This window comes from Stylophora pistillata, chromosome 5, assembly GCF_964205215.1.
Source record: "Stylophora pistillata chromosome 5, jaStyPist1.2, whole genome shotgun sequence".
NCBI classification, from domain to species: domain Eukaryota; kingdom Metazoa; phylum Cnidaria; class Anthozoa; order Scleractinia; family Pocilloporidae; genus Stylophora; species Stylophora pistillata.
The window spans coordinates 10,037,924-10,063,028 of NC_142523.1; the positions used below are offsets into that span (position 1 = coordinate 10,037,924).

Genomic DNA, 25,105 nt, shown 5'->3' on the forward strand with positions numbered 1-25,105 from the left:
TTAATATATATTGTTGCTATGGATTTATAGATGTCTATATGACATGCGTAGATGTTATTCAGCTCTGTTTGTGTAATATAGGATCAGAATCTAACTCGCTGTCAGGATTTTTGCATAACGTGGAGACATCAGTAGTGATTGCTTAAAAAGTCGTCTGTTAGGACGTAGTAAGTTTAATTTTTAGTTTTTAATATCCAAGTAATGCTTTAGAACTGAATTTTTTTCCATAGTCTAAATCATATAAATCATGAACAATAGTAGCTTTTGGCGTGCTTTAGGTATTGTAATTTTATGATTAAAGGCGAAGAAGCCTACAACAATCTTCAACTATGTAGACTGACTATTAAAGGAGTTATGTAATGGCACTTTTGTAGTTGATGGTGTTGCGTTTTGGTGGTTGAAAAGATTTGTTTTTAGAACAATAGATAAACCTAATAATTCCATTTTGCAAAAACTGCGCAAATGCATAGAATCCACGTGGCTCTTATCATACTCCATGTGTCAATCATTTTCGCGGCATAAACTCGAGCTTGCTGATACACAAAATAAAGCAGAGGTGTGAGCCACCTCACGCAAGGGGCACAGAAATTCGTACAAGTAAAATCCTAGCTACGCCACTACTTGCCAACCTAAATAGCCCTTGTTTCCATAAGCGTCAAGAAAGCTCTTTCTTATATTCGATGCCTAGTCAACCAAGAAATGGTTTAATAATTTGTGTCTTGTAGCGCATTCTCTGCAGAGCAATTGCACTTAAGTTTGAGGTGAACAGAGCCTGGCACCAGAGGAAGTCGGTTAGAGCTCCGAGGGACGATTGTCGCTCTTGGTTCGCTGCATTCTCCCGCGTGCATGTCTCGTGTTTGTCTCCGCTGACCTGAAAATGGCAAGTATCCTTCGCAGCCGTTCTCTAGCCAACAGCTGCTTCCTAACAAACAATATTCCTTTCCCTTTGTTTGAGGATATAGGCCCTTACAGATTGCTCTAGTAAGTGTGGCACGTTATTATTATTACTCTTATTGTTTTTTTCTTGCTGAAGTTTCTTTAGACACAGGAAAGTCTGAAATTAAGTGAAATTCACTGACATCATGCTCAACAAGTCCAACTAAACAGATATCACGCAAGTCAACAAGTCTGGATTAAATTCCGGGCCTATTTTTTGAGGTGAACATTGCACTTATCGCAGTTCTGGTTTTCTTACTTTTGGGAAACGGTTTTCAGATTCTAATCTCTAACTCAAAAATTTTTAAGAAGTTATCTTTGTCTTTACTCTCATTTTTGTCTTCCCTTTTTTAATTCTGTCATTTTTTTTCCATCAAACATTTGAACAACTCTTCCTGGACAAATGAATAAAGGCTGATAGTTTCGAGAGGAACTGTTTGGGGCTGCGTCGGTCGGAGTAACGAAATAATTTGGATATATCAACAAAGTTGAAGTGGTAAATTGGCCATCGTAACGATTACAAAAGCTGACGTTTCGAGCGTTAGCCCTTCGTCGGAGCGTTAGCCCTTCGCTCCGACGAAGGGCTAACGCTCGAAACGTCAGCCCTTGCAATCGTCACGGTGGCCAATTTACCACCTCAGCTTTGTCGATATATCCAAACTATTTGAAAGATGAGCTTTTGTTCAAGATTTTTACGGCTTTCCGTGCAACCCAAGTGTAAGGAAAGACCGCAGATTGCCATATGTTGCTTAGAATGATTAGGTAAATTAAAATGTCTAGCGACTGGTTTCGATGTGTCCTTGTCATTCCTTTCCACGTTTCGAAGGTGTTCTCGGAATCGGCCACCTAGTCTTCTGCCTGTTTCGCCGATGTATATCTTTTTGCAATAAGTGCAAGTTATGCAGTAGATTACATTGGCGGTGGTGCACATGAAGTGATCGGTGATCTTAATGGATCGTTTAGGTCCCGGTATTTTATCAGTGTTGTGAATGAAAGGACACGTTTTGCATCGTGCACCAGCGCATTTAAAAGTGCCTGGTTGGTCATTAGTCTGAAAATGACTAAAATTTTATCGCACTTTGAGCCCAGGTTTAATTTTCCCCTCTTCCCTTTGTACGGCGACGTGCTTTGGCAAGGGAACTGTTTTGGCTTTTTAATAGAGCATCAAAACTTACAAAGGACAGAAGTACAGTCAACAAGACTGTTTGCAGTTTTCATATCATTAATGGACCATGCCAATTATCTTAACTTCTAGCAAGTTGTCATTCCGGGCTGTTTTAGATCTCTTATATATTCAGGAACCAGTCATTAGCTGTAGCTCAGAGGAGGGAGTTGTGAAGGATTCTGGGAGATTATATGGTTTTTAGGGAGAACAGAGGGGGAATCAGCTGTCGCCGACAGAGTATAAAGGGGGAGAACTATAAAAATTGACTAGGGGGGAGAGTCAAAAGAATATTACAGAGCCTTACCAGGGATTAGGTAAGTTTTATCATAACAATCAAAATCCTCCCACCCTTTCCCCTTCCCCCCTCAGGCGATAAATGATGACCGATCCCAGTGTTCATTCCTCTGAAATATAAGCTGCACTGAGATTTTTTTCAAACCTCACCTTTTGGTTGTTAATTTTAAATGAACGAAAAATTTTTAATAAAAATGGAGGAAATTTTGAAATAAAAGGGGGGTGCCGGAGCTCTTTTAGGAACTGCAGTACTCATATGACTTCTAGAATATCATGACAATTGTATTTACGAGTACAGGCTACGCTTGCGTTTCCGAAAATTGTTCCTTTTCCTTCGCTAACAATTGGACTTTAAATATATTTGAGGGAAGAATGACATTGCTCAGTTTCAAGAAAGAGAAAAAAGTTAATGGGTCGCCTTGCTCGTTTGTGAGAAAATGCCGATTTACTTCTGGTGAGTTCCGAAGATGGAGAAAAAGCAGCAGCTTTTTAATCCGCGTGCGCTAGTTATGTGTCAAGTTATGCGCAGGAAGGGCGTGCCATGCAATACTATGGCACGTCTTTCAAACACGAGCATTAGGAACAGCTGGAGTGGCGACATTCGAGGACAGATTTTCTCTCGGAGGTGAGACTCCCATACGAGTACAAGGTAGATGACTATATGATGAAAAGAGAACAAATCAGCGGATTTTGTTTCGTTAACCTCCGTGTTCGATCAAACCTTCGCTGTCTTTGGGCTATCCTGGTTCATCTGTAGGTTTATATCTCGGAAATTACTACTCCTTCGAGAGGATATTTGACTTGAATCATACCCGAAAAACAACATTGCAAGGTTTTTAATTCTAACTGAATATCCGATGATAAAACCTTGTGTATTTCTCTACTCCCTATGTCCTTTTTCCCTCTTCCACCACTAGTCCCCCCCCTCTTCCCAAACGAGTCTGCATTGTCTTTTTCTTCAACGTTTTATTTACACTTCTTCATGTGTATCATCCACTGGACGATCAAGAAAAAAGAGAGGCATGGTACGTTTTGGATCATGAACAAGCTTATGAAATCAAGTTCACAGATAAATTAATCTTTCGAAAGACCATCACTGCAAACATATTATTGAGTGGGAAAGTAAGAAAAAATAAAACAATCCGCAAAGGAGAGAAATTGTAAAGCAAATTCTAATATCGTTATTGGAGGAGGATAAACCGTCGTCGGCAGAACATCACGCACAATAGTATTGCCTGGAAACGAAACGCGCTTTCTTGAAGTTTTTCAGAACTAATCCTGATAGACAGGCATTTCAAATTCCAGAGGCACCCTGCACTTTAGGGTTTCAAAATCCCGAGCTTTCATAAAGCCATGAAGATTAAAGGAAGCGTGCACCACAAGAAAAGGTGACTGAAGCTTAACACTTTCTGGGTAACCAAATCAGATATCATACAGCTTGTCACCTAAAGTTCTCCCCAATGGCATGGATAAATTATCATACAGCTTGTCAACTAAAGTTCTCCCCAATGGCATGGATAAATTATCATACAGCTTGTCAATTAAAGTTCTCCCCAATGGTATGGATAAATTATCATACAGCTTGTCAACTAAAGTTTTCCCCAATGGCATGGATAAATTATCATACAGCTTGTCAACTAAAGTTCTCCCTTATGGTATGGATAAATTATCATACAGCTTGTCAACTAAAGTTCTCCCAATGGCATGGATAGATTATCATACGGCTTGTCAACTAAAATTATCCCCGATGGCATGGATAAATTATCATACAGCTGGTCAACTAAAGTTCTCCCCAATGGTATGGATAAATTATCATACAGCTTGTCAACTAAAGTTCTCCCCAATGGCATGGATAGAGTATCATACGGCTTGTCAACTAAAATTATCTCCGATGGCATGGATAAATTATCATACAGCTTGTCAACTAAAGTTCTCCCCAATGGCATGGATAAATTATCATACAGCTTGTCAACTAAAGTTCTCCCTTATGGTATGGATAAATTATCATACAGCTTGTCAACTAAAGTTCTCCCAATGGCATGGATAGATTATCATACGGCTTGTCAACTAAAATTATCCCCGATGGCATGGATAAATTATCATACAGCTGGTCAACTAAAGTTCTCCCCAATGGTATGGATAAATTATCATACAGCTTGTCAACTAAAGTTCTCCCCAATGGCATGGATAGAGTATCATACGGCTTGTCAACTAAAATTATCTCCGATGGCATGGATAAATTATCATACAGCTTGTCAACTAAAGTTCTCCCCAATGGTATGGATAAATTATCATACAGCTTGTCAACTAAAGTTCTCCCTTATGGTATGGATAAATTATCATACAGCTTGTCAACTAAAGTTCTCCCAATGGCATGGATAGATTATCATACGGCTTGTCAACTAAAATTATCCCCGATGGCATGGATAAATTATCATACAGCTTGTCAACTAAAGTTCTCCCCCCCCCCCCCCCACTCCCGGCAATGGTATGGATAAAAGGCGAGGCGTCTCTAAGAGGAGGAGTTCTTAGGATTCGCTTGAGATTCTCTTATCAAAGAGAATCCGAAAGTTATAGCTTGTAGTCTTATTTTTTTATATCATTCATACCCCAAATGACAGATTAGTGTGACCTCCCCCTTCCCCGCACTTCTTATGACCTTGGTGGATATTTTCCTTACAGCTTGTCTGATTAAGTGCCAAACATACAGTTTGGCTGGTCTTTATTAGCCTACAGTAAAAAGTGTCCCTTCAAGAAACTTACAACGTTGTTGCGATAAAAAAAAAAATTGAAAAAAAAAAAAGCCACAATCATCTCAATTAAAATAACACTTTTAATGATCTCCTTCATTGAAAAGCTCTAAATCTACAGTCATCAAACAACCCAATGAAAAACAAGAAATGAAAACAACTACGTTGGTGCTAACTGCGATTCCCTCTAAAAACCAACCAAAAATCAGGCTGAAACTGTCAAGGTAAATTGCGCCTGATGGAGAAAACAAAGGAAATGAGCATTGCAGAGCAAACAACGGTAACAATTATAGATAGCGAAGAGAATATGAAGTACGTATGATGCACGATCCTCGCAGTAGAGAGCGCTATTTATGCAATAGCGAAAATCAGACCTGAAAAAAAATCAGGCCTGTACAGGATTCGAACCACTGTCCTCTGCGATACTAGTGCAGCGCTCTACCAATACATGCATCATACGTATCTATAACTGCAGTTCAAAATATATGAACTTCATATCAGAATATGAGGTGAAAGAACTTATCCCTCAAACATACCCCTCTTTCAATAAAAACGTTTTTAAATCCAACTTTAGTACTCGTTCCTGCGGCGCGACTAATTTGAGAACAACAGCTGATTGGCTAACGGTTCTACGGTGAAATATACTGTGTGATGTTTGGAAACCTGCTGTTTGGGGTTTGTGGTGTTCTATATATTTAGCCTTGTATCCCATACACTCCCATCAGTGACCAAGACAGAATTTCTCCTTACAACATCAAAACTATATCAAGCAGACAAGTAATGAGAATAAAGGAAAAAATCAATTAAGGATCTTGAGTTGATCCAACAACAAATTCTCCAAACTAACATCATAAGAATTGTATGGCAGACAGTAAGGAGAATAACTAATGAGATCAAACTAACATCATAAAAATTGTATGGCAGAAAGTAAGGAAAATTACTGATTAGATCGTGGGAGTTCATGGGATACATGTCACTTTGTTCAAACTTCAGTTTAAGTGAAAGTTCTCTTTACCTTATATATTTCACTTGGAAATACAGTTGTCATCCTTGCATGGTCCGCTGGTAACACAACCCCAAGCAAGGCAATAGTCATGCCTGTAGCTACAATAGCATCCAGGACCCAGCGACTCGCAGTGAGGGCAAATGCTGGCTGAAATAGGAACACAGAAACAAATAATTGATATGGAGATAAAAGTCTTCGTAATGTGTTTGTTAATTATATTGATTTACTGAATGACTGACTGCTGACTCACTGAATGAATGATTGATCTTTCTGTTCTGCTGACTTTTGGGCACACAGCGCTAATACTGTTTAAATCTTAATAATATACATGAAAACATTTCTCAGTTCTGATTGGTTAAGATGAATGCAGTTTTCAGTTAATTCAGTGCAGAAGATAGTTAATTCAGTGCAGAAGAGGGTCAATTCAGTGCACAGAAAGAAACAAACCAGACATTCTGATTGGTCACAATGATTGGTCAATGTCAAGGTCAAGGTCAATATCAAGGTCGATGTCAGGGTCAATGTCACTTGCAGGGTTTGAATAAATTATTTTAGGTGAACTAGATCACACAACAAACTACAACACTCCCACCTTATTGGCTCAAAGGTTGTTGAATTTTTTATGACATGTTCCTCTGTTATTTAAACTCTTACCTTTACAATTTGTGATCCTAGCTTATCATCACCTGGATTGCTCCTCTCATTGAAGCAAAACTTAGCTGTCTTTTCCCAGTCCAAGTCTTTGATTTTACTCTCAGCAAGACACAGCCACAACTGACAATAAATTTTTATTTATTACAAAAGATGTTATTCTCTTTATATGGATTACATCACAATCACCACCAAAACATATTTCCTAACTGTAACACTCATGCACCATAATACTCATAGATGAGAGAAGAGGAAAGAAATATCACAACAAAAACTAGACTAAGGATTTGATCATGATAAACCAGAAAATGAACAAAACACTTTGATGAGTCATTGAAAAAAAATGGCATAACTTGAGAATAGCACATTTAGGAAGTTCAATGGCATCTAAATTTGGATAAGACTAAATATTCCTTCAGTCCAAAGCAAGGGAAAAGATGAGCAATTTCATCTTTGACATGTAGAGCTACATGTAAATATTAACAGCAACACTTTTGACATTACACGAATGCACACTTTTCATTGCTTAAAGTAGACGCTGGCAGAAAGTTTATTGCCCTTCTTTTGAAAGAGAAAGAAGGATTGAAACAATTTTAACATATCTACTCTACCAAAATTGATCCAAATACATTGAAAAAGATCTTTTGATTATTGTGGGACAAATTTCAAGTAAGAACATGATTAATTTACCATGGAGAGAACTTGATACCAAAGATCAACTTACCCTTCTTCTTCACTGTGAGGGCACACCTTCTTTAAGTCTGGCAATTGCTTTGAATGCAGAAAGCCACTGTCAAGAAAAATTATCCCTGTTTATACAAGGAAACTACTAAAGAAAACTGTCACAAAAAGTAGTCATTACTAACATGTTTAAATGCCTTCTTTCCAGACTGAGGGATGAAGGAAAATCTGACACCTAAAAAGAGACAAGTAGTAATCCACTTTTTGATCATTTTAAGCTTTAATTGTGTAGACCTGCATAACATTAGACATTAATTTTTTTCCACTCCATGTTAACATTCGATGACTCGACCCCACATTACAAAGATTGGAGCCTAAAGTAAATGAAATTTCAATTTTTTTTTAGGTGAAAATTTGTCTCACAAAACACAAAAAATTGCTCATCCTCAAAATTGTAAACAATTTGCAACATGGCATCTTTGACACTTGTCAAAGTTTGAAACTGGTTACATTTGATATCGAGTTTCAAAAAATCTCTGTAGTAATCCCCTAAACCTACACATTTTATTTGAGGAAATGAATCCTACTCTCAAAAATTAGATGGCACTTTGCAATGAGTGAGAATTGACACACTGAGTCAAATACAACATTACCACAAATGCACAGTGTGTTTGATATCATGTAATATCAATAAGAACAAAAAAACCAGAATGCGCTAGGAAGTAATGTAGCATAACTATAATTTGATAATGGTTACAGGTATGCCCTCTATTTTATACAATACATGTGTAATACATCATGTACAGTAATAGTCAGGTAAAGAGAGGATTAAAGAAGTCTCCATGTTTTGATCGAACTATTCACAGAAATTCACTTTCTCTGTTAATACTAACTCATCATAATGTGCAGATGACAAGCTAGAAACAGAATGAGACGTGTAGAACATGCTACAATCAAACGCTTCTATGCCATCACAAATACTTTATAAACAATATTCTTTAGCATACATTTAATATTTCTACTGATCACAGAGCAATGCAAATTAAATGTATGACTCGCCAAAATAAGGTTTTGTCACTAAAAGTTCAAATTGCTTAAAAAAGTCATACCTACATCAGCTTTGCTGTGATTTTATAATTATTTAATGAGCCTTTATACATGATATAATAATTATTCAACTTGTCACTTTGCTACATCTGATTTCACCAGACAATGTCGCAAGTCACTAATTAAAAATTTTCAAAACATGACAAGTGCCATCATTAACTAATGCAAAAAACATTAAAATTGCAAAATGCAATTTAAGATGACACAGGAGTAATTCAGTATTTCAATAAGAACCTGTATTGTGAGAAGTCCCTTTAGAAGCTAAAAAAATAGTGATTTTCTTATTCAAGCTGCTGAACAAAATAATTTTCTACAATTCCACACCAAGCTTGATTACTGACAATCAAAAACACCAATTGTTTGGACCACTTCTACATTTTGATTTACTCAAGTATAATACAAGGAGAAAATTGCATTTTCAAAGAGCTGATCAAATTTTCTCTGAGCAAATGCAAGACTTGCCAATATCATTTTACAACTAATGAAATTTCACTGAACTCAATACAGCTGTAGCAAGACAACTGTGGTTGGATTTTCCAAAGAACAGGACAGAGCCTCAGGACAAATGCAATATCACAAGAGACATTCTACTACAACATATTTCCTAATTCCTTGAATATTATGTATCTGGTCTGCTCAGTGCAGATCTTCATTTTAAGAAGAACCAGCTGTGTAGCAAAAATCAAATGAATGTGCTGAAAATGACATGCCTGTCTAAAATGTCTGTGTCCTAAAAGCTTCTGGCAAACTTGATAACTAAGCTTGTCAATGTTATTCCAATAACTTGATTGCAATTTAATAATTTTCAAAGTGTAGCCCTTGAAAACAGGTGCAAATCTTGACAATTTAGCAAAATTTGCATCTAACACTAATTTGTCTCTTTTTGGTGAAGAATGTTTAAATTGGTGCCAATTTTAAATTGTACAATTTCTTGGTTACTAAGGGCTCAATGGATAATTGGAATATTTGTAGTGATCTCAAAGCTTACAGTTAGTAGGGACTCTTTGTTCTATTCAGATAGAATCACCAGGAACAATGCCAGTGTCTAAATCTATACTTCCATCTAACAATACAAATACAAAACCTGTAAAAATTTCGAGGCCTCTCGCCTATAATGTAAAGAGATAATGATTGATCAATGAATAACTTTGCATCTTCAGGCCAAAAACACGACGTGTCAGACAATTTACATTACAATAGATTTCACAAGGTTTAAATTTATATGTTATTTTTAACATAGCTCTACACACATTGTATAATCTTCATAGCTGTTTCCAGAACATCACGCTGTGTTCAGGTGTCAAAATCAATTTTAAAATCTTTGTAGAGATAAATTTACCTCCAGTGAGCGCGATTGTAATACAAACTGGCGCATAATCCTAGCTTGGACTATTAAAGGAAACAGCGACCTTTGTCATGAAAATTAAGCGGTCGTGAAGATTACAGAGAATGCTACGTTTGATATCTGCTCAGAAAAAATCGGGAAAAATCACAAACTATACCAAAAACAGAGCTAGTGCTTGAGAATTTCGTGGTTTCTTTGACTAGTTTAACCTTGGCTGGCTAAATATTTTCCAAAATTAAACTGCTGCAAACAACGAATTAATGATCATAAATCGATTAAGAAAATTCTGAGGCGTTGCGTGGGTCAAATACTTACGTCTTTTCAACGAAACCACTTGAAGAATAGCAGTTAAAACATCGAAGTTTCTTTGAAGTTTGTAAGCGTGTTTATCCCTCCGTTTAAGTTGCTTGACTAATTTTGTCGAAAGCATGGATATCCGTGTTCGCATCTCCTTAGCCATGATTCGAATCTCGTCTGTGTCTGTGAGCAGAAAAAAAAGTTAACAGAAACATAAACAACGTATTAAAAACGATCACCTGTACAAATGCTAACTATTTAGAAAAAATTTCAATTCTTAAACTCAAATAGAAATATTTAATATGGATCTTGGCTTTCTACGTATCATCCTAAAATGTAAACTAGTTCTAAACAGTATCGAACACAAGATAATGTCCGAAATTCGCCAATGGAAATCAATAAAAAAGGATAAATTTCTGTCCTCATTTTGCAACTAAAAATTTTCCTCTGACTTCTTGTTTTTAATATTAGACCGCAAAGTAAGAGTGGAAAATAATTTCGAATAGTCAAACTGCATTCAAACTTTGCCCTTTTGCTGATAATTTTACGAGAGCACGATGGTGGAAATAATATTAGAAGGTCCTGCCTCTAACCTTTCGCAGAGAGTTCGCTTTTCGTCCACCGTTCACCGCGTTCTTCGAGGTCGAAAGAACCACCGTAGAAACTCCCCGATGTTGTAGAACACTCAGTAACATTGTCACTATCCACTGAGTCTCTGCTGTGATACTGGTCGTAAATTTCAAACAAAAGACAATCGAAGCTTTCTTGATTAACTCACTGCGTTGTTTTTCCGGGTTGAATCCATTTGTAAATACTGAATTTTCATTCGCACCAAAACCCCAATCGGAATCTTCACTCCTTGGACTCAAAGGACTTTCGTCGTAACTACTTTCAGTGCTCAGACTTTCCCGTTCTGTACTTCCTTGCCGCTCAAAGTCTGAATCATCATCTTCTTGGTCCGCCATGTTTGTGACGTCCGCTGACAAATCGACACGGCTCATTTGAAATTCATTGGTTGAGCGCTCAAGTATAGCAGTGGTTTCTTTGTTTACAAACAACTCGACGCGAATAGTAGATCCCTTTTTCCGCAGCCAAAACAAATTTTTAATAAAATCGCAATTGCGGGGGTTCAAGGTCTGGAAATCAAATGGCACAGCTGAGGAAAATTAATGAAATATACTCTCTCTCCCTTCGCGATAAATTTCACGGACCGAGGCTAATGAGATTTGATCATTTGATCACTGATCTTCAACCTTCCTTTGAAAAAACCAACATAACTCAGTCAACGAACACTTCTTATTACTACGAAAAAAAAAAATTAAGTCTTAGATAAAATTCAATACTAACTAAAGGAAAGCTAGAGCGGGCGATAAAGGCTTTTCAGAATGAACGTGCAGAGGCGTGAAAACCGACGATTAAAAGAAAAAAAAAAAAAAAAAAAATCTTGCCCGAAGGTGTTATATTCAAAAATACATATGCCAATACCCTTACCAGCCTTTTGTTGTAAAAATCTATTGGTGATTTGCTATCACGTTCAAAGAACATATCATACCACATATCACGCCACTCTACTGAAAGTCTTCTTATGGAAGTTGTTGCCTGGATACAAAAAATTGGTCTCAAGGTGGACTATGGGTTAGCTGATTTCAAAGAAGGAAAAGTGACCTTGGCAAGCCATGTCTTTCACAAAATATCATCGGAATGAATCAATTCATGGTGAAGTTGCAATGGAAAAATAATATAGTTCACTGAGGGGGAAAGAGATAAAGCAAAGTCTAATATCGTTATGGGAGGAGGATACAATCGTTATTGGCAGAACTTCAAGCACAATAGTATTGCCTGGAAACGAAATGGCGTTCGCTTTTTTGAAGTTTTTCGGAACTAATCCAGATAGACAAGCATTTCAAATTCCAGTGGCACCCTGCACTTTAAGGTTTCGAAAACCCGAGCTTTCGCGGGGCTCTGATGGTTAAAGGTAGCGTAGTCTAGACTACAAGAAAAGGTGACTGAAGCGTAACACTTTCTGGGTAACCAAATCAATTCTCATACAGCTTGTCAACTGATTAGAATTCCCCGCAATGACACGGATGAAAGGCACCGGCTTCGCTAAGAGGAGGAGTTCTAAGGGTTCGCTTGAGCTCTCCTTATCGAAGAGAATTCGAAAGTTATTATTTTTTGTCTCATTTTGTACGTAATTTATGATATGCAGGTATTCATACCCCAAATGACATTCTAGTGTGTGACCTCCCCCCCCCCTCCCCCGCACCTCTCATGGCTTTGCTGGATATTTTGCTTATTGCTTGTCTGATTAAATGCCGAACATGCAGTTTGGCAGGTCATTATCGGTCTACTATTAGAGGTACTTCGAGAAACTTACAACGTGGTGGCGATAAAAAAAAAAATTGAGAAAGAAAATTCCCACAGCCATCTTGATTGAAATAACACACTTTTAATGTTCTTTTTCGTTGAAAATCTCTCGATCTACAGCCATCAAACAAACTAACGAAAAACAAGAAATGAAAACACAAAAAATTCGACAACAATCCCGTTGGTGCTAAGTGCATGGCGACTCCCTCTGAAAAGCAACTTAATATCAGGCTGAAACTGTCCACGTAAATTGCACCTGATGGGGAAAATGAAAAGGAAATGAGCATTGCAGAGCAAAGAACGGTAACAATTATAGACAGCGAAGAAACTATGAAGTGAGAGAACTTATCCCTCAAACATACCCCTCTTCTAGTGAAAACGTTTTTAAATCCAATTTTAGTACGTGTTCCTGCGGCGCGACTAATTTGAGATTAACAGCTGATTGGCTAATGGTTCTACGGTTTGTGGTGTTCTATATATATTTAGGCTTGTATCCCATACACTCCCATCAGTGACCAAGACAGAATTTCTCCTTACAACATCAATACTATATCAAGCAGACAAGTGATGAGAATAGAGGAAAATATCAATTAAGGATCATGAGTTGATCCAATAACAAATTCTCCAAACTAACATCATAAGAATTGTATGGCAGACAGTAAGGAGAATAACTAATGAGATCAAACTAACATCATAAGAATTGTATGGCAGACAGTCAGGAGAGTTACTGATTAGATCTTGGGAGTTCATGGGATACATGTCACTTTGTTCAAACTTCAGTTTAAGTGAAAGTTCTCTTTACCTTATATATTTCACATGGAAATACAGTTGTCATCATTGCATCGTCCGCTGGTACCACAACCCCAAGCAAGGCAATAGTTACGCCTGTAGGTACAATAGCATCCAGGACCTAGCGACTTGCAGTTAGGGCAAATGCTGGCTGAATTAGGAACACAGAAACAAATAATTGATATGGAGATAAAAGTCTGCGTAATGTGTTTGTTAATTATATTGATTTACTGAATGACTGACCGCTGACTCACTGAATGAATGATTGATTGGCTGACTGACAAGCTGACTAACTGATATTTTGATTGAGTAATGACGAGATTCATCGATTGATCGATTGAACCACAGCAGTCACAACAGCCATCAGATTAAGGAGCCGAAGATAATTTTCAAAACATACGAGCAAACTTCCTGAGGCACAGGAAAAACGGAAACTTGTGAACAATTTATGACTGGTTTTAGCTTTTCACCTCATTGGTGAGGTAAGTTTTATAGACAAATCGCCGATTGTAGAAAATCAAGACTAACAAATTAAAGCTAGGTATAGAGTCTGTACAACTTACGTTCACCGCGTTTCCAAACAGATCCGTCCATTGGAATTTCATTTAACTCTGAAAAATCATATGTAGGTAGGAGAATAAATAGTGAATAAATAATGAAAGAGAGTGGGGTTCAATTTGATGCGAAATCAGACGCAGCGTGGGTCGATTTGAAATCACAAGTACTTTAATGAAGGATTTTGGGGGATCACATGGTTTTCAGGTGAACCAGAGAAGTGATCCGTCTTTGCCAACAGAGTTTAAAGAGGGGGGCTATAGAAAATTGACTTCCAATCAACTGCCAATAAGAAAGGATCATAAGAGTAAAAAAAGAACGAGGGAGAGGAATTTTATCGTGACACAACCAAAATCTTCTAATCCCCTCTTAGGCGCAAAATAATGAACCATCCCTTCGTTTATCTTTTGGAACACAATTACCCTTGATAGGAATTTTTCCCACTTGCCAAGTTTTGCTCTACCTAAACTACTCAACTAGAATGGGTTCAATTCACATCAACGGACTGATTTACCTGAGATATCCCTTTCAGTTTGCTTCGAAAAGCTTCTTATTTCATTTTAAAAACGGAAAATCAAAATCAGTGGAATCAAAAGGCAATCATTTTTATCTCAAACCATTCATGATGCATGTGTAGTAACAGTGTGATATATGAAGAGTATGATAACACACTTTTGGGAACTATGCGTCGATCAAGTCTAAACTTCAAAATCCCCCCTCTCCTCCCCGGGAAATTCCTAAGCATTTACATTTTTGAAGATTGGCTCGTTTAAATTCACTGGCGCTCTTCAGGCCAAAATTGCTTTAAATGCCCCACCGAATGATTTTGTGTGAACCCACTGAATGCTGTGGAAATTAGAAAAGTTACATATTAGTTGTTGCTACTGCTGTTTTGTTTTTGGCTTGTTGCTCCCTCAAGGACCATTACAATATTTAATTTTTTTGGAAATTTTACGAAGGCTGGCTTAAGACACCTCGGGAATAGTTTTCTACCTGTAAATGATAACAAATCAAATTAAATCCCAGCAACAACTGAAAAAAAAATTACAGTAAAATAATTTGTTCTTAGCCGTCATTTGAAGGTAAGTTAGATCTACTTCGAAAATTTACACCATCGAAATGGTGGTGGCCAATCGATTTGTTTTCTTTGGATTGATTTTTGAGAGCGCGCAAAATGTCTCAACTCACAAAAAAATTGAAAAACAAGTCAAGGCAATCATTTTCATCACAACAAATTCATGCATGGCTGGTAACTGTGTAATAAATGAAGAGTACTAGGAATCATTTTGTGTGCCTAATCATGTAAAGAAAAAAAGGCGCGGAAACCGCTGCGATTGCGCGTGCACAAAATGTCTCAACTCGAAAGAAAAAACACAATCATGATGACATTAAGAGAAATTATTTGATCATCGCTAATGTTATTTCGAGACAATTTTAACATCTGAGTCAAAATACAAACTAAGAAAATAGATGAGAGTGGTGAATTTTTCCTCTTCTTCAACTAACTTGAAGCGCGCCAAAATGGTCTCAGCCTATGTTAGCTAAATATCGGTAGGATAAAGAAAACGAAGAGCAGAAATGCAGGCTTTACTTTTTTCTTCGGATTTTAACAAAGTTCGAAAAAAGTTAAAAGGTTCCAAATAGTTTGGCACTCTATGAAGGTTTTGAACATACAATTTTGACTAGAACGCACTGAAAACTGACAAAACTTGAACACAATTAGAACTGGTTTTGTGAACCTGGTTTTCCTAATGGACTTCGGGCAATTGTTATGCTAATTTCTTAGATTGCTTGGGTCAGGTCTTTATCTATGATCCATGTAAAACGCGAGGGTGATTTTTTGGGCTAATTTTTCCGTCATAAAGAGTCGACTTATACACAGATAAATATGGTGATACTTCAACGATAAATGTAGAGCATGGCAATCAATGAAAGAATCAGTGTCTAATCATGAACTAGCTCTTTGTCAGTGACAAGTTTGCAAAATTAATATTGGAGAAGGGTACATTACTTCATACAACAGTTACTGCGAAACCATCATACTGAAAAATATGGCGACTGTTACACTCAACCAGACCTCTATGTGCAAGAAAATCCTGGAACCACTCATAAAAACAAGCAGTAAAGGTCTGAAAAATTTAAACCTTGCATATGTTGTTGTTTTGTGAAATATTGCTTTCTACATGCATTGTGCCTTAGCCTAAGAGTAATGGTAAAATGTACAGGTGCCATCTTTGTCTGTCAGTGGATTGAATCTATTGGGTGAACACCAGAAAAATTTATTTTTCTGGTGTTATTATAATAATATTGATACAAGTAAAAGGAGGGTTTCGTATAGGTATGCTGTGGTTCAGTTTCATCCTTAGTTTAATTATTTTACTTCTAATAGAGGCCAAATTGATCGTGACACATCATCTCATCATAACTTACACTCTGGGAGCTATATTTTATCTTTCTTTACACAAAATTCATTTTCATTCATATCATTGACAAAACCAAAGGAAAATTATGCTTACACCAAGGAAAAAAAATAATCACAACATTTACCTTTTTATAACTAGTGCACAATTTGCCAAGAAAATGTTTACAATGGAGCTTACCACCTCATTGGCACTTCTGTTTACTTTGATTTGCTGCTGGTTCTCATCCATGCCTGTATGTATGAAATTAAGTAAGGGTGAAAAGATTAGTATTTTCTTTGCAAAGATAGTTGTAGCAAGTGTCTCCACTAATATATGGATCACCAAAGGCTCACAATGAAAGCAACCAAGACCAAGTTCTTGCTAACACATGTAGAAGCAATAATTGCTAATAATAGGCAATAGTCTGTACTGAATTAAGTATTCAATTGTGCACGAATTAGTATTTATTTCATTTCAATATTTGAAACACATAGTTGAAAAAGTATGCAAAGTGTGGAAACATATATATATTGTCATATTCCTTATGATTTAGTTCAAAGGGCTTTATTCTAAATAGATCAAAAGAAAGCAAGTGGCATACCTCAGCCACTGATTTAAATGGAAAAGCACATATTAATAAGTGAAGAGTAATTTTGCTGCAAATCTGTCCTCTTCTGGGCGGGCAAAGAGAATGATTTAATGCATTCTAACCCAACTGTTTCTTGCTGGAGAGCATGGGAGAGAGCACCCTATCCTTTATAAAAGATACCAGATCTTCATCATACGTGTCAACAGTTTGTGAGTTAACTTTCCAGGATATGTGATGTTTGACATCAACCATACCAGAGGTTGAATTTTTGCGTAGTCCCATACAATTACAATGAATACGTGTCTTCAATTGTATCCATAATAACCATCAATGTAGACAATATGAGATTGCTACATGTAACGTAATAATAATTACGAGGCTGGAAGAAAATCACAAATTTTCGGTCATTGAAACACCGAGACCTGTCTCGTTTTTTAATTATGTATCATCTAGTTTTCCATGTCCCAAGAAAAATAATAATAAAAAAAATTCAGCCCTCGACACAGAAGGATTCAATGAATCCTGGTTAGTAGTTACTCGGACGCTTTATCATGCAGCCACACGAAATCGACAGTATTTTAAGCCCGAAACTTGAACGCGATCTTTGAAGAATGGTTGTAATATTTAAATTTAACAAAAATACTAGCATGAAGTGCTGAAACCTTACCTTAACGAACTAGTTCCGACAGAAAAGCACAACTTCGGTCACCAACGCACTCCAAACTTGAAAACACTGTCTGGCTGCCGGACATAAGAGACACAGCGAAACTAATACGGGAATCGGTCAGTACAAAATGCAGACTGCAGACTGCAGATTGCAGACTGCAGACTGGGTATAAAATGCAGACTGGGTATAAAATGCAGACTGAGACCAAAATTGGGTATAAAATGCAGACTGACAGCAAAATTCTCGTTTCGTGCAATACGCGATATATTTTCATCGTTAACTCACCCCCCAGTCATGTAATCGCCTTTCCGAGTTCGTTTCCTTGCAATTTCCTCTCCATATGCATAGACTGTGGTCAGTCTATGTGAACAGTCCGTTTATTCGTTGCGCTGAAACATGACAACACGTTCGATCGTAGAGCCGCCATCTTGAATAATCCGAGCAAACCCGAACGATAGCGATTTCCTATTTGTCATTACCGCTGGCCCATGCATGTATCAAATATGGCGGCTGTAGCATGCGCAGCGTGTAATTTATGCAACCAAATGACATATCTCTGGCACCAGCAGCCGTTTTAGTTTATGAACTCGAAGGGAAACATGTTGTTCTTTTGATGAAAAAGCATCAATTTATGGACATATCTTATGAAAGCGCCAAGAAGGAAACTTTTAGCGGCTGCTAAACTCAGGAAGGCGATTGCGTGACACTGAGGTACGTTAAAAAAAAACATTGCTCTCGCATAGTCTGCATTTTATACCTAATTTTGGTCTCAGTCTGCATTTTATACCCAGTCTGCAGTCTGCAGTCTGCATTTTATACCTAGTCTGCATTTTATACCCAGTCTGCAGTCTGCAATCTGCAGTCTGCAGTCTGCATTTTGTACTGACCGATACGGGAATCGAAGCCACGAGGCAACGTCAATTTTCTCGTCTTCCTAAGCTTTCCCACGTATCGAAGAAAATTTCGCCAATAATTCGCACTTAAAAACGCAACCAAAATCTTAATCTTACAACAATCCGAAGTGTCCCAAACGACACCAAGGATCATTCGCTCCGACGAAGGCCTAACGCAGCTTTTATAATCGTAACGGTGGCCAATTTACCATTTCAACTTTGTTGATATATTCAAATTATTTCGTTACCCCCACCGACGCAGCTCCAAACAGTTACTTTAGAAACTATCAGCCTTTAGACACCGAGAACAGCTCATGAAACAAGGATATCCCGTGAAATTCTTAACCTTCGAGCGCGGAAATCTTAACGATCTTCTTACAAATTTGCATTGCATCCCTCCCCTAGTTGGGAAGTGACAAGCAAGAGACACGTTTAAAAGGCCTTTTGATTGGAAGAAGTAAAACCGCATTCTATTGGTTATTAGTTGTGAGGACATAACTGCAACAGAAGACTCGACTGCAAACGCCAAACATACTCACTTGACTACGATACTTGTAGAACTGAAATGTACAACCACTAAATCCCACGTGGGATTTGAACTCTTTCTGATATAAATTTCTCTTTTGTTCCAATAAATTTGGAATAGTTGGCAATCACGTGAGTGAAAGCGATCGATTATTTGATAATTGCTTAAAGTTTTAAAAATAGAGGCATTGTAATGGCATCACGAGATGATCATGTGTCGTTGATTTGGATAACTTTAGGTTCGCCTTCGCGTTTCTGCCGAAGATTGTGGAACTTGACAACTTTTCTTCTGTTTATCGAGAATTTGGAAGCTCGACTCATCAGGGCCCTAAACTTCTAAGGCGGTAAGTTCCATCAATTCTTATAATGTCTCAAAAAAATCCGCAAGAACGCCAGGACGATTTTGGCAAAATACTTTCCATTGTTTAAAACAGTGGTCCTTTATGTTTGTCTGTTCAAACTTCGAATATTAAAACTGACAGATTCATCCTTTCAAAAAATCCCATATTTCATTCTTTGTCAATTTAAAGGGCAAAAGCTGATTTTTAAAAAAAAAAAATAGACTGGGGAAAAGTAGAATTCGAGCTGTTTTGCTCTTAATCAAAGTAATATGCTAACTGTTCTCTCGTTGCAACTGACTGCGTTACAAATATATAGAAGATTCCATTTTTCGATTCAGTGGAAAAACTGTTGCATCCTCAACACGGTAGAACCCCACTGTAGTTAACTCGAACAGGATCCGACTTCCCTTGGATTTGAAGACGGTTAACGCAACAAATCAGTTTTACTTTTCCTTGGCTCAAACTTCGGTCAGAGTAAAACACAGACTGCGGACCGGGGGTAAAATGCAGACTGAGGGTAAAATGCAGACTGCGGACTGCAGACTGCAGACTGCGGACTGCAGACCGGGGGTAAAATGCAGACTGAGGGTAAAATGAAGACTGCGGACTGCAGACCAGGGGTAAAATGCAGACTGAGGGTAAAATAAAATATCAATAATAAAAAACAAGACTTGGGAGTGTTCCTATCTGTACCCGTAGTTTTTTTCTTTTTTCAAAATCCCGAAAACTCAAACCAAAAAGCGTTTATTCACCTTAGTCAAACATATTATCAACCTCGAGTTCTTGAACTCCCCATTTTGTTGAACCAAGTTTCCCAAAAGCGCCCAAACCGATGGTAATATTATGCATCTTACTTTTGTTTACATGTCGGCCATTTTGAATTGTGCTTTCGCGAATAGGTATGGGACCGAGTAACTCTTTTAGCGTTCAAATTCTTCATATGGCCTTAGAATTGTTTGGAAGACAAGACAAGCAAAACACGACAACACAACAACAAGGCTAGTTAACTTGTAGGTATCGAGCATAGTTTGTGAAAGACATTCAATCTTTGTACTCAACTTCAATGTATCAAGAGGTTTGTGAATTGATATTGCAGAAAGGTGACTGGGCTATCCAAACACGAAAAATTATAACATGAAGCGGCCTTTGTGTGTTTCGTGAGTCCTGACATGACATTATTTTACGGGTACAAACACTCTTTATTTCATCCTTAAGACTCCTTTTTAATATTTCACCCTCAGTCTGCATTTTACCCGTGGTCTGCAGTCTGCAGTCTGCATTTTACCCTTAGTCTGCATTTTACCCTTAGTCTGCATTTTACCCCAGGTCTGCAGTCCGCAGTCTGCGTTTTACACTGACTGCTCAAATTTACCCACTGCAAATAATGTCGTTCGATAAACGTCAAAGTGTCAGATCATAGCTGATTGACACGTCCCATCCTGTAATCGCGATTTTTATGAAAGTGGTAACGTGTATGGAACAGGACACACCTTGATGAACTATCTAGTTTGAACGATCCTATGCAACAGACTTAATGTACGAAAATTGAGCTCGAATGGTATGTTCAAATTCATGATTCTTCATAAATTATCAAAAGGATGATTGAAATTCTAACACGAGTAAAGATAACTTGACCTCCTCTAGCTTGAACCGTTTTTTCGTTTCTTTTGGGAGCTTGAATTACCACAGCTCTACTGCAGATTGGTAACTGGAACAGTAGGTAGATGTATGAAATCAGGCAGTTATTTAATTGATTCATCATTACTGACGTAAGTTACATGCTATGCTGATTTGAGCAAAGAAATTGTAGACAAGATCTCACAAGTGCAAATTTATAAAAAGTAATATCAAATTACCGCCTGATACATATCAAATATGATAAATCGGATTAAGAAACGATTTATGTAGTTTGAGGCCGACTATTATATCTGTTGGATCTCAAAACATTTTTCACAGATTATCCATCACTGATTATGGCCTTGATAGGGTCAGTGATGCGGAAATCAAAGAAAGGAACATTGAACCACTGTGTTATAATTATTATGTGATGAGCTAAATTGCTCTTACAAACTTTTCTTCTCTTTAAGCGTTTTTAAAAATTTCAATTGCCATCTTACAAAATTACTCTATAGCTTGATAATTTACAGCATAATTATGCTTTCTGATTTATATTTGCCTTTTTCAATTGTGGGTCTCACAGAGATTAAGCTTAAAGTTGACCAAAGTTTTTTATCCAATATTGAAATACCAGGATATTCATTTTGCTTTCATTTACCCAGTCTTTCAAATGCTGGAGGAGTTGGCTTTTATTTTAAGGAGGATTAATTACTCACAACCAGACCTCATCTTACATTTTCAAGTAATGATTTTTAGACACTTTGGGTAGAAATGCAAAATAGATCTCAGCATAACATGTTAATGTGGTGTGATTTACCGGCATCCGCATGGTAACAATCAAAACTTTATGGATTTTCTTAACTCTACTAGCTATTAAAAAGATTGATAGGGAAAATAAATTCTGCATCATCTTAGGAGACTTTAATCTTGACCTGCTTAAACTAGATTCTCACCCTGATACAGATAATTTCTTAAACACTTAGGGCCCTTCAAATATCAACCACATATTTCACAACCTACTCGAATCAATGACCACTCCGAACTTTAATTGACAACATTTTCTTTAATTCTTGGGAACACCTCACCATAAGTGGGAATATTATTTATGATCTTACTGATCATTTACCTAGTTTCCTTATTATCAAAAAATTAATCTCTTTGCCTAACAAGGTTAAGATCTACAAAAGAGATTATTCTAATTTTGATAAATCTGCTTTAATTCAAGACATCCATTCAGTTGATTGAGAAGGTGTGCTGCATGCCAGTGCTAATCCCGATCCTAATAATATATTTAATTCTTTCTACACCAGCATCTCTGATATAGTTGATGTTCATATCCCTCTTATACAACTCTCTAAACGTGAATTGAGAATGAAATCTAAGCCATGGATAACCCCTGCTTTAGACGCTTTAAAGGGTCTCAATCAATATAAAAAACAAACTTTTGAAAAAATACATTTCAACTATTTATAAGTCTGCTTATTATCACACTAAATTCAAACTCTATACTGAGAAATAAAATTAATCACCTATGAAAAGTATCTAAAAAATATTATTATAATTACTATTTGTATACTAATATGACTAATATTAATAATATTAATATGGGTGAGCAAGCAAGTTTAAATAATTATCGTCCCATTTCTACTCTCTCGTTATTCAATAAACTGCTAGAAAAGCAAATGCACAAGAGAATATTAGATTTCTTGGACAAGAATAAATTAATTTATTGCGAGCAGTTTGGCTTCAGTGCAAATCACTGAACTGATCATGCTATTACATAAGTATCATTGACTTGTCATGCAATTGACTGCCAGGAATTTTCTTGTGGTATATTCTTGGATTTCAGTAAAGCTTTTGATACTGTAAATCATAATATCTTGATTGAAAAACTAGACTACTATATGGCATTCGTGGAGTAACCAAAGACTGGTTCATCTCTCATCTCTCCAACAGATATCAATATGTTTCCTTGGGGCAAACTAAGTCTGAACTGCAATATGTCTCTTGTGGTGTTCCTCAAGGTTCAGTTCTGCGCCCCTCATTATTTCTTATCGCTATCAATGATTTTAGTAACTGCTCTGAAATTCTAGATTTTCATGTATTTGCAGATGATGCCAATCTATTTTATAAACATAAAAATCTTAAGATCCTTGAATCCAAAGTAAATAATGAACTAGTAAATATTCATACTTAGTTAAGTGCTAACAAACTTTCACTTAATATTGACAAGTCAAATTTTATCATCTTTCACCCTCCACAAAGAAAGTTACCCTTTCATGTCAACCTCCGTCTTTAAATGGAATGAACCTAAACCAAGAGTCTTCAATAAAATATCTAGGTATTGTAATTGATTCTCATTTATCATGGAAAAGTCAACTAAGCTATATTGCTTTAAGATCAAGCGAAATATTGGAATTCTTTCTAAACTTCGTTATCATGTGAATTTAGACATTTTGATTAAACTATATTATGCTTTAATTAATACATCCCTTTTTAATCCAGAGTTTAATCTCGTGGGGTAACACTAATATTCTTCGACTACCCAGCCTTTGTTTATCTTACAAAAGAGAGCAATGAGAGTGATAACTTTTTCTAATTTCCATGAGCATTAATTCTAGTCCAATATTTAAGCGCTTAAATATTGTTAAACTGCCTGACCTTGTCTTCGTTAATACTGCAGCCTTTATGTATAAATTTTACAATAGACGCCTACCATCTGTGTTTGATACATTTTTCACTCAAGTAAATAAAAAACATAACTACAAAACTAGAAGTGCCTCGAATTTGTCCTACCGGCTATACCTAAAGTAACAACAAATTATGGAATATTTAATTTAAGGTTTAAGAGCCCCAAAGTATGGAACTCGATAAGAAAAAATTTGAAAACCTTATCAATCTCAAACTTCAAGGAGTCAGTAAAATGCGATCTAGTTAAAGACTATTAGCTACTTAATATGTACTTATTAGCAACTTGTGTACTTATTAGCAGTGTATTGTTTTCCGATTTGCTGTAATCTAGTCTCCTGTTAATTTCTGTAACCTTTCTAAGTGCTTCTTTAGTTTGTGGTTTATAATTATTTAGCTGTTACTATTTGCCATAGACATTGTGCTCTTCTTATATATTAGTGTTTAGTATTCATAAATAACTCTAACTATCTTAGACTTCCTTCATATCTTATAAACTCCGTTTCTCTTTTCTTTCTTCTTGTGTGTGTGCGTGTGCATTTGTGCTTCAATCTTCTTTCTGACCTGTATTTTAATTTGTATTTAATGCTGATGTTAACTAGCTGCCTGGCTCCGCTAGCCCCCATCGTTATTCCAGGCTGCTAGTACTCCAATTTTATTTCTAATAATTTCTTTCAATTTTATAACTTTTTTGCTTCTAAAGAGTAAGTATGAATGCAAGTACAAATAAAGATTATCCGTGAACTTGTGCAAATGACGTTTAGTTCAAATCTTTTTTTTTCTTTTTCGATTCAAACTCGAACATTCTAGTTATGACAAAGAAACCTGAAATGTTACACTTACTCTCGTAAACTGGCAAACCCATTTCATAAGAAGCTAATCAGGATTTGTTTGAAACAAGAATTAGTGGGATTTTTAACTTTTTTTGTCTCGCTCCAGCTCTTTTTTTGTACTTAGCATCACACGCGCTGTGTCCCTATTTCATCCCTATCCACCTACGCTCGTACATTGCTGCAAATTTCTCTTTTGTGTTTCAATAAATTTGTATAGCTGGTAATCATGTGAGTTAAAGCGACTTGACGTTGTGGAAATAGAAGCATCGTAGAGGACATCACGAGATGAACACGTCTCGCTGCTTTCGAAATATTTGGTTCTCCTTCGCATTTCCGTCGATGATTTCAGAACTGAACCACTTTTGTTCTGTTCAGTAAAAATTAGGAGCTTGCCTCATAAGTTTTTGAAACTTCTTGGCCTGGGTGTGTTTCATGAATTCTCATAAAGTGTTAAGAAATTCATCGAAGGGAACGTTCGAAGAATTTTGACAACTTACCAATAATAATGTGGTAGTCTTCCTGCTCGTCTGTTCGATTCGAACTGCAAATGATAAAGCCAACAGATTTGTTGCTTCCTTAAAACTCTTCAGCATATTGTTCTTTACCA

At 36.7% G+C, this 25,105-nt stretch overlaps 2 protein-coding genes across 10 annotated transcripts in view; one reads left to right on the forward strand and one right to left on the reverse strand.

The window, feature by feature from the left end:
• LOC148730184 (uncharacterized) overlaps positions 1–365 on the forward strand; it is a 6,135-nt gene extending 5,770 nt beyond the window's left edge. Inside the window, exon 1 of the mRNA XM_088760573.1 lies at positions 1–365. This exon is cut by the window's left edge and continues 5,770 nt beyond it. The gene's annotated coding sequence lies outside the window, so the exon portion shown is untranslated.
• Positions 366–5,210: 4,845 nt separating this feature from the next.
• Positions 5,211–17,717, reverse strand: LOC148730185 (TBC1 domain family member 30-like). Of its 9 annotated transcripts, XR_016001441.1 has the most exons (7): positions 10,826–11,533; positions 10,251–10,415; positions 7,669–7,718; positions 7,527–7,592; positions 6,806–6,925; positions 6,161–6,298; positions 5,211–5,380 (listed from the first exon to the last, which is right to left on the reverse strand). XR_016001441.1 is itself a non-coding variant. In XM_088760576.1 (5 exons), exons 3-5 carry the CDS (start codon positions 13,991–13,993, stop codon positions 5,351–5,353), a joined length of 210 nt encoding a protein of 69 aa, XP_088616702.1. In that variant the 5' UTR covers positions 13,994–13,999; positions 16,544–16,596; positions 17,602–17,717; the 3' UTR covers positions 5,211–5,350. The 9 variants fall into 9 exon arrangements, 5 of the variants coding, with proteins under 5 accessions (XP_088616702.1, XP_088616703.1, XP_088616701.1 ...); XR_016001440.1 differs by having other exon boundaries at positions 5,211–6,298; XM_088760576.1 differs by lacking the exons at positions 6,806–6,925; positions 7,527–7,592; positions 7,669–7,718; positions 10,251–10,415; positions 10,826–11,533 and adding exons at positions 13,952–13,999; positions 16,544–16,596; positions 17,602–17,717.
• Between the last annotated feature and the right edge of the window lie 7,388 nt (positions 17,718–25,105).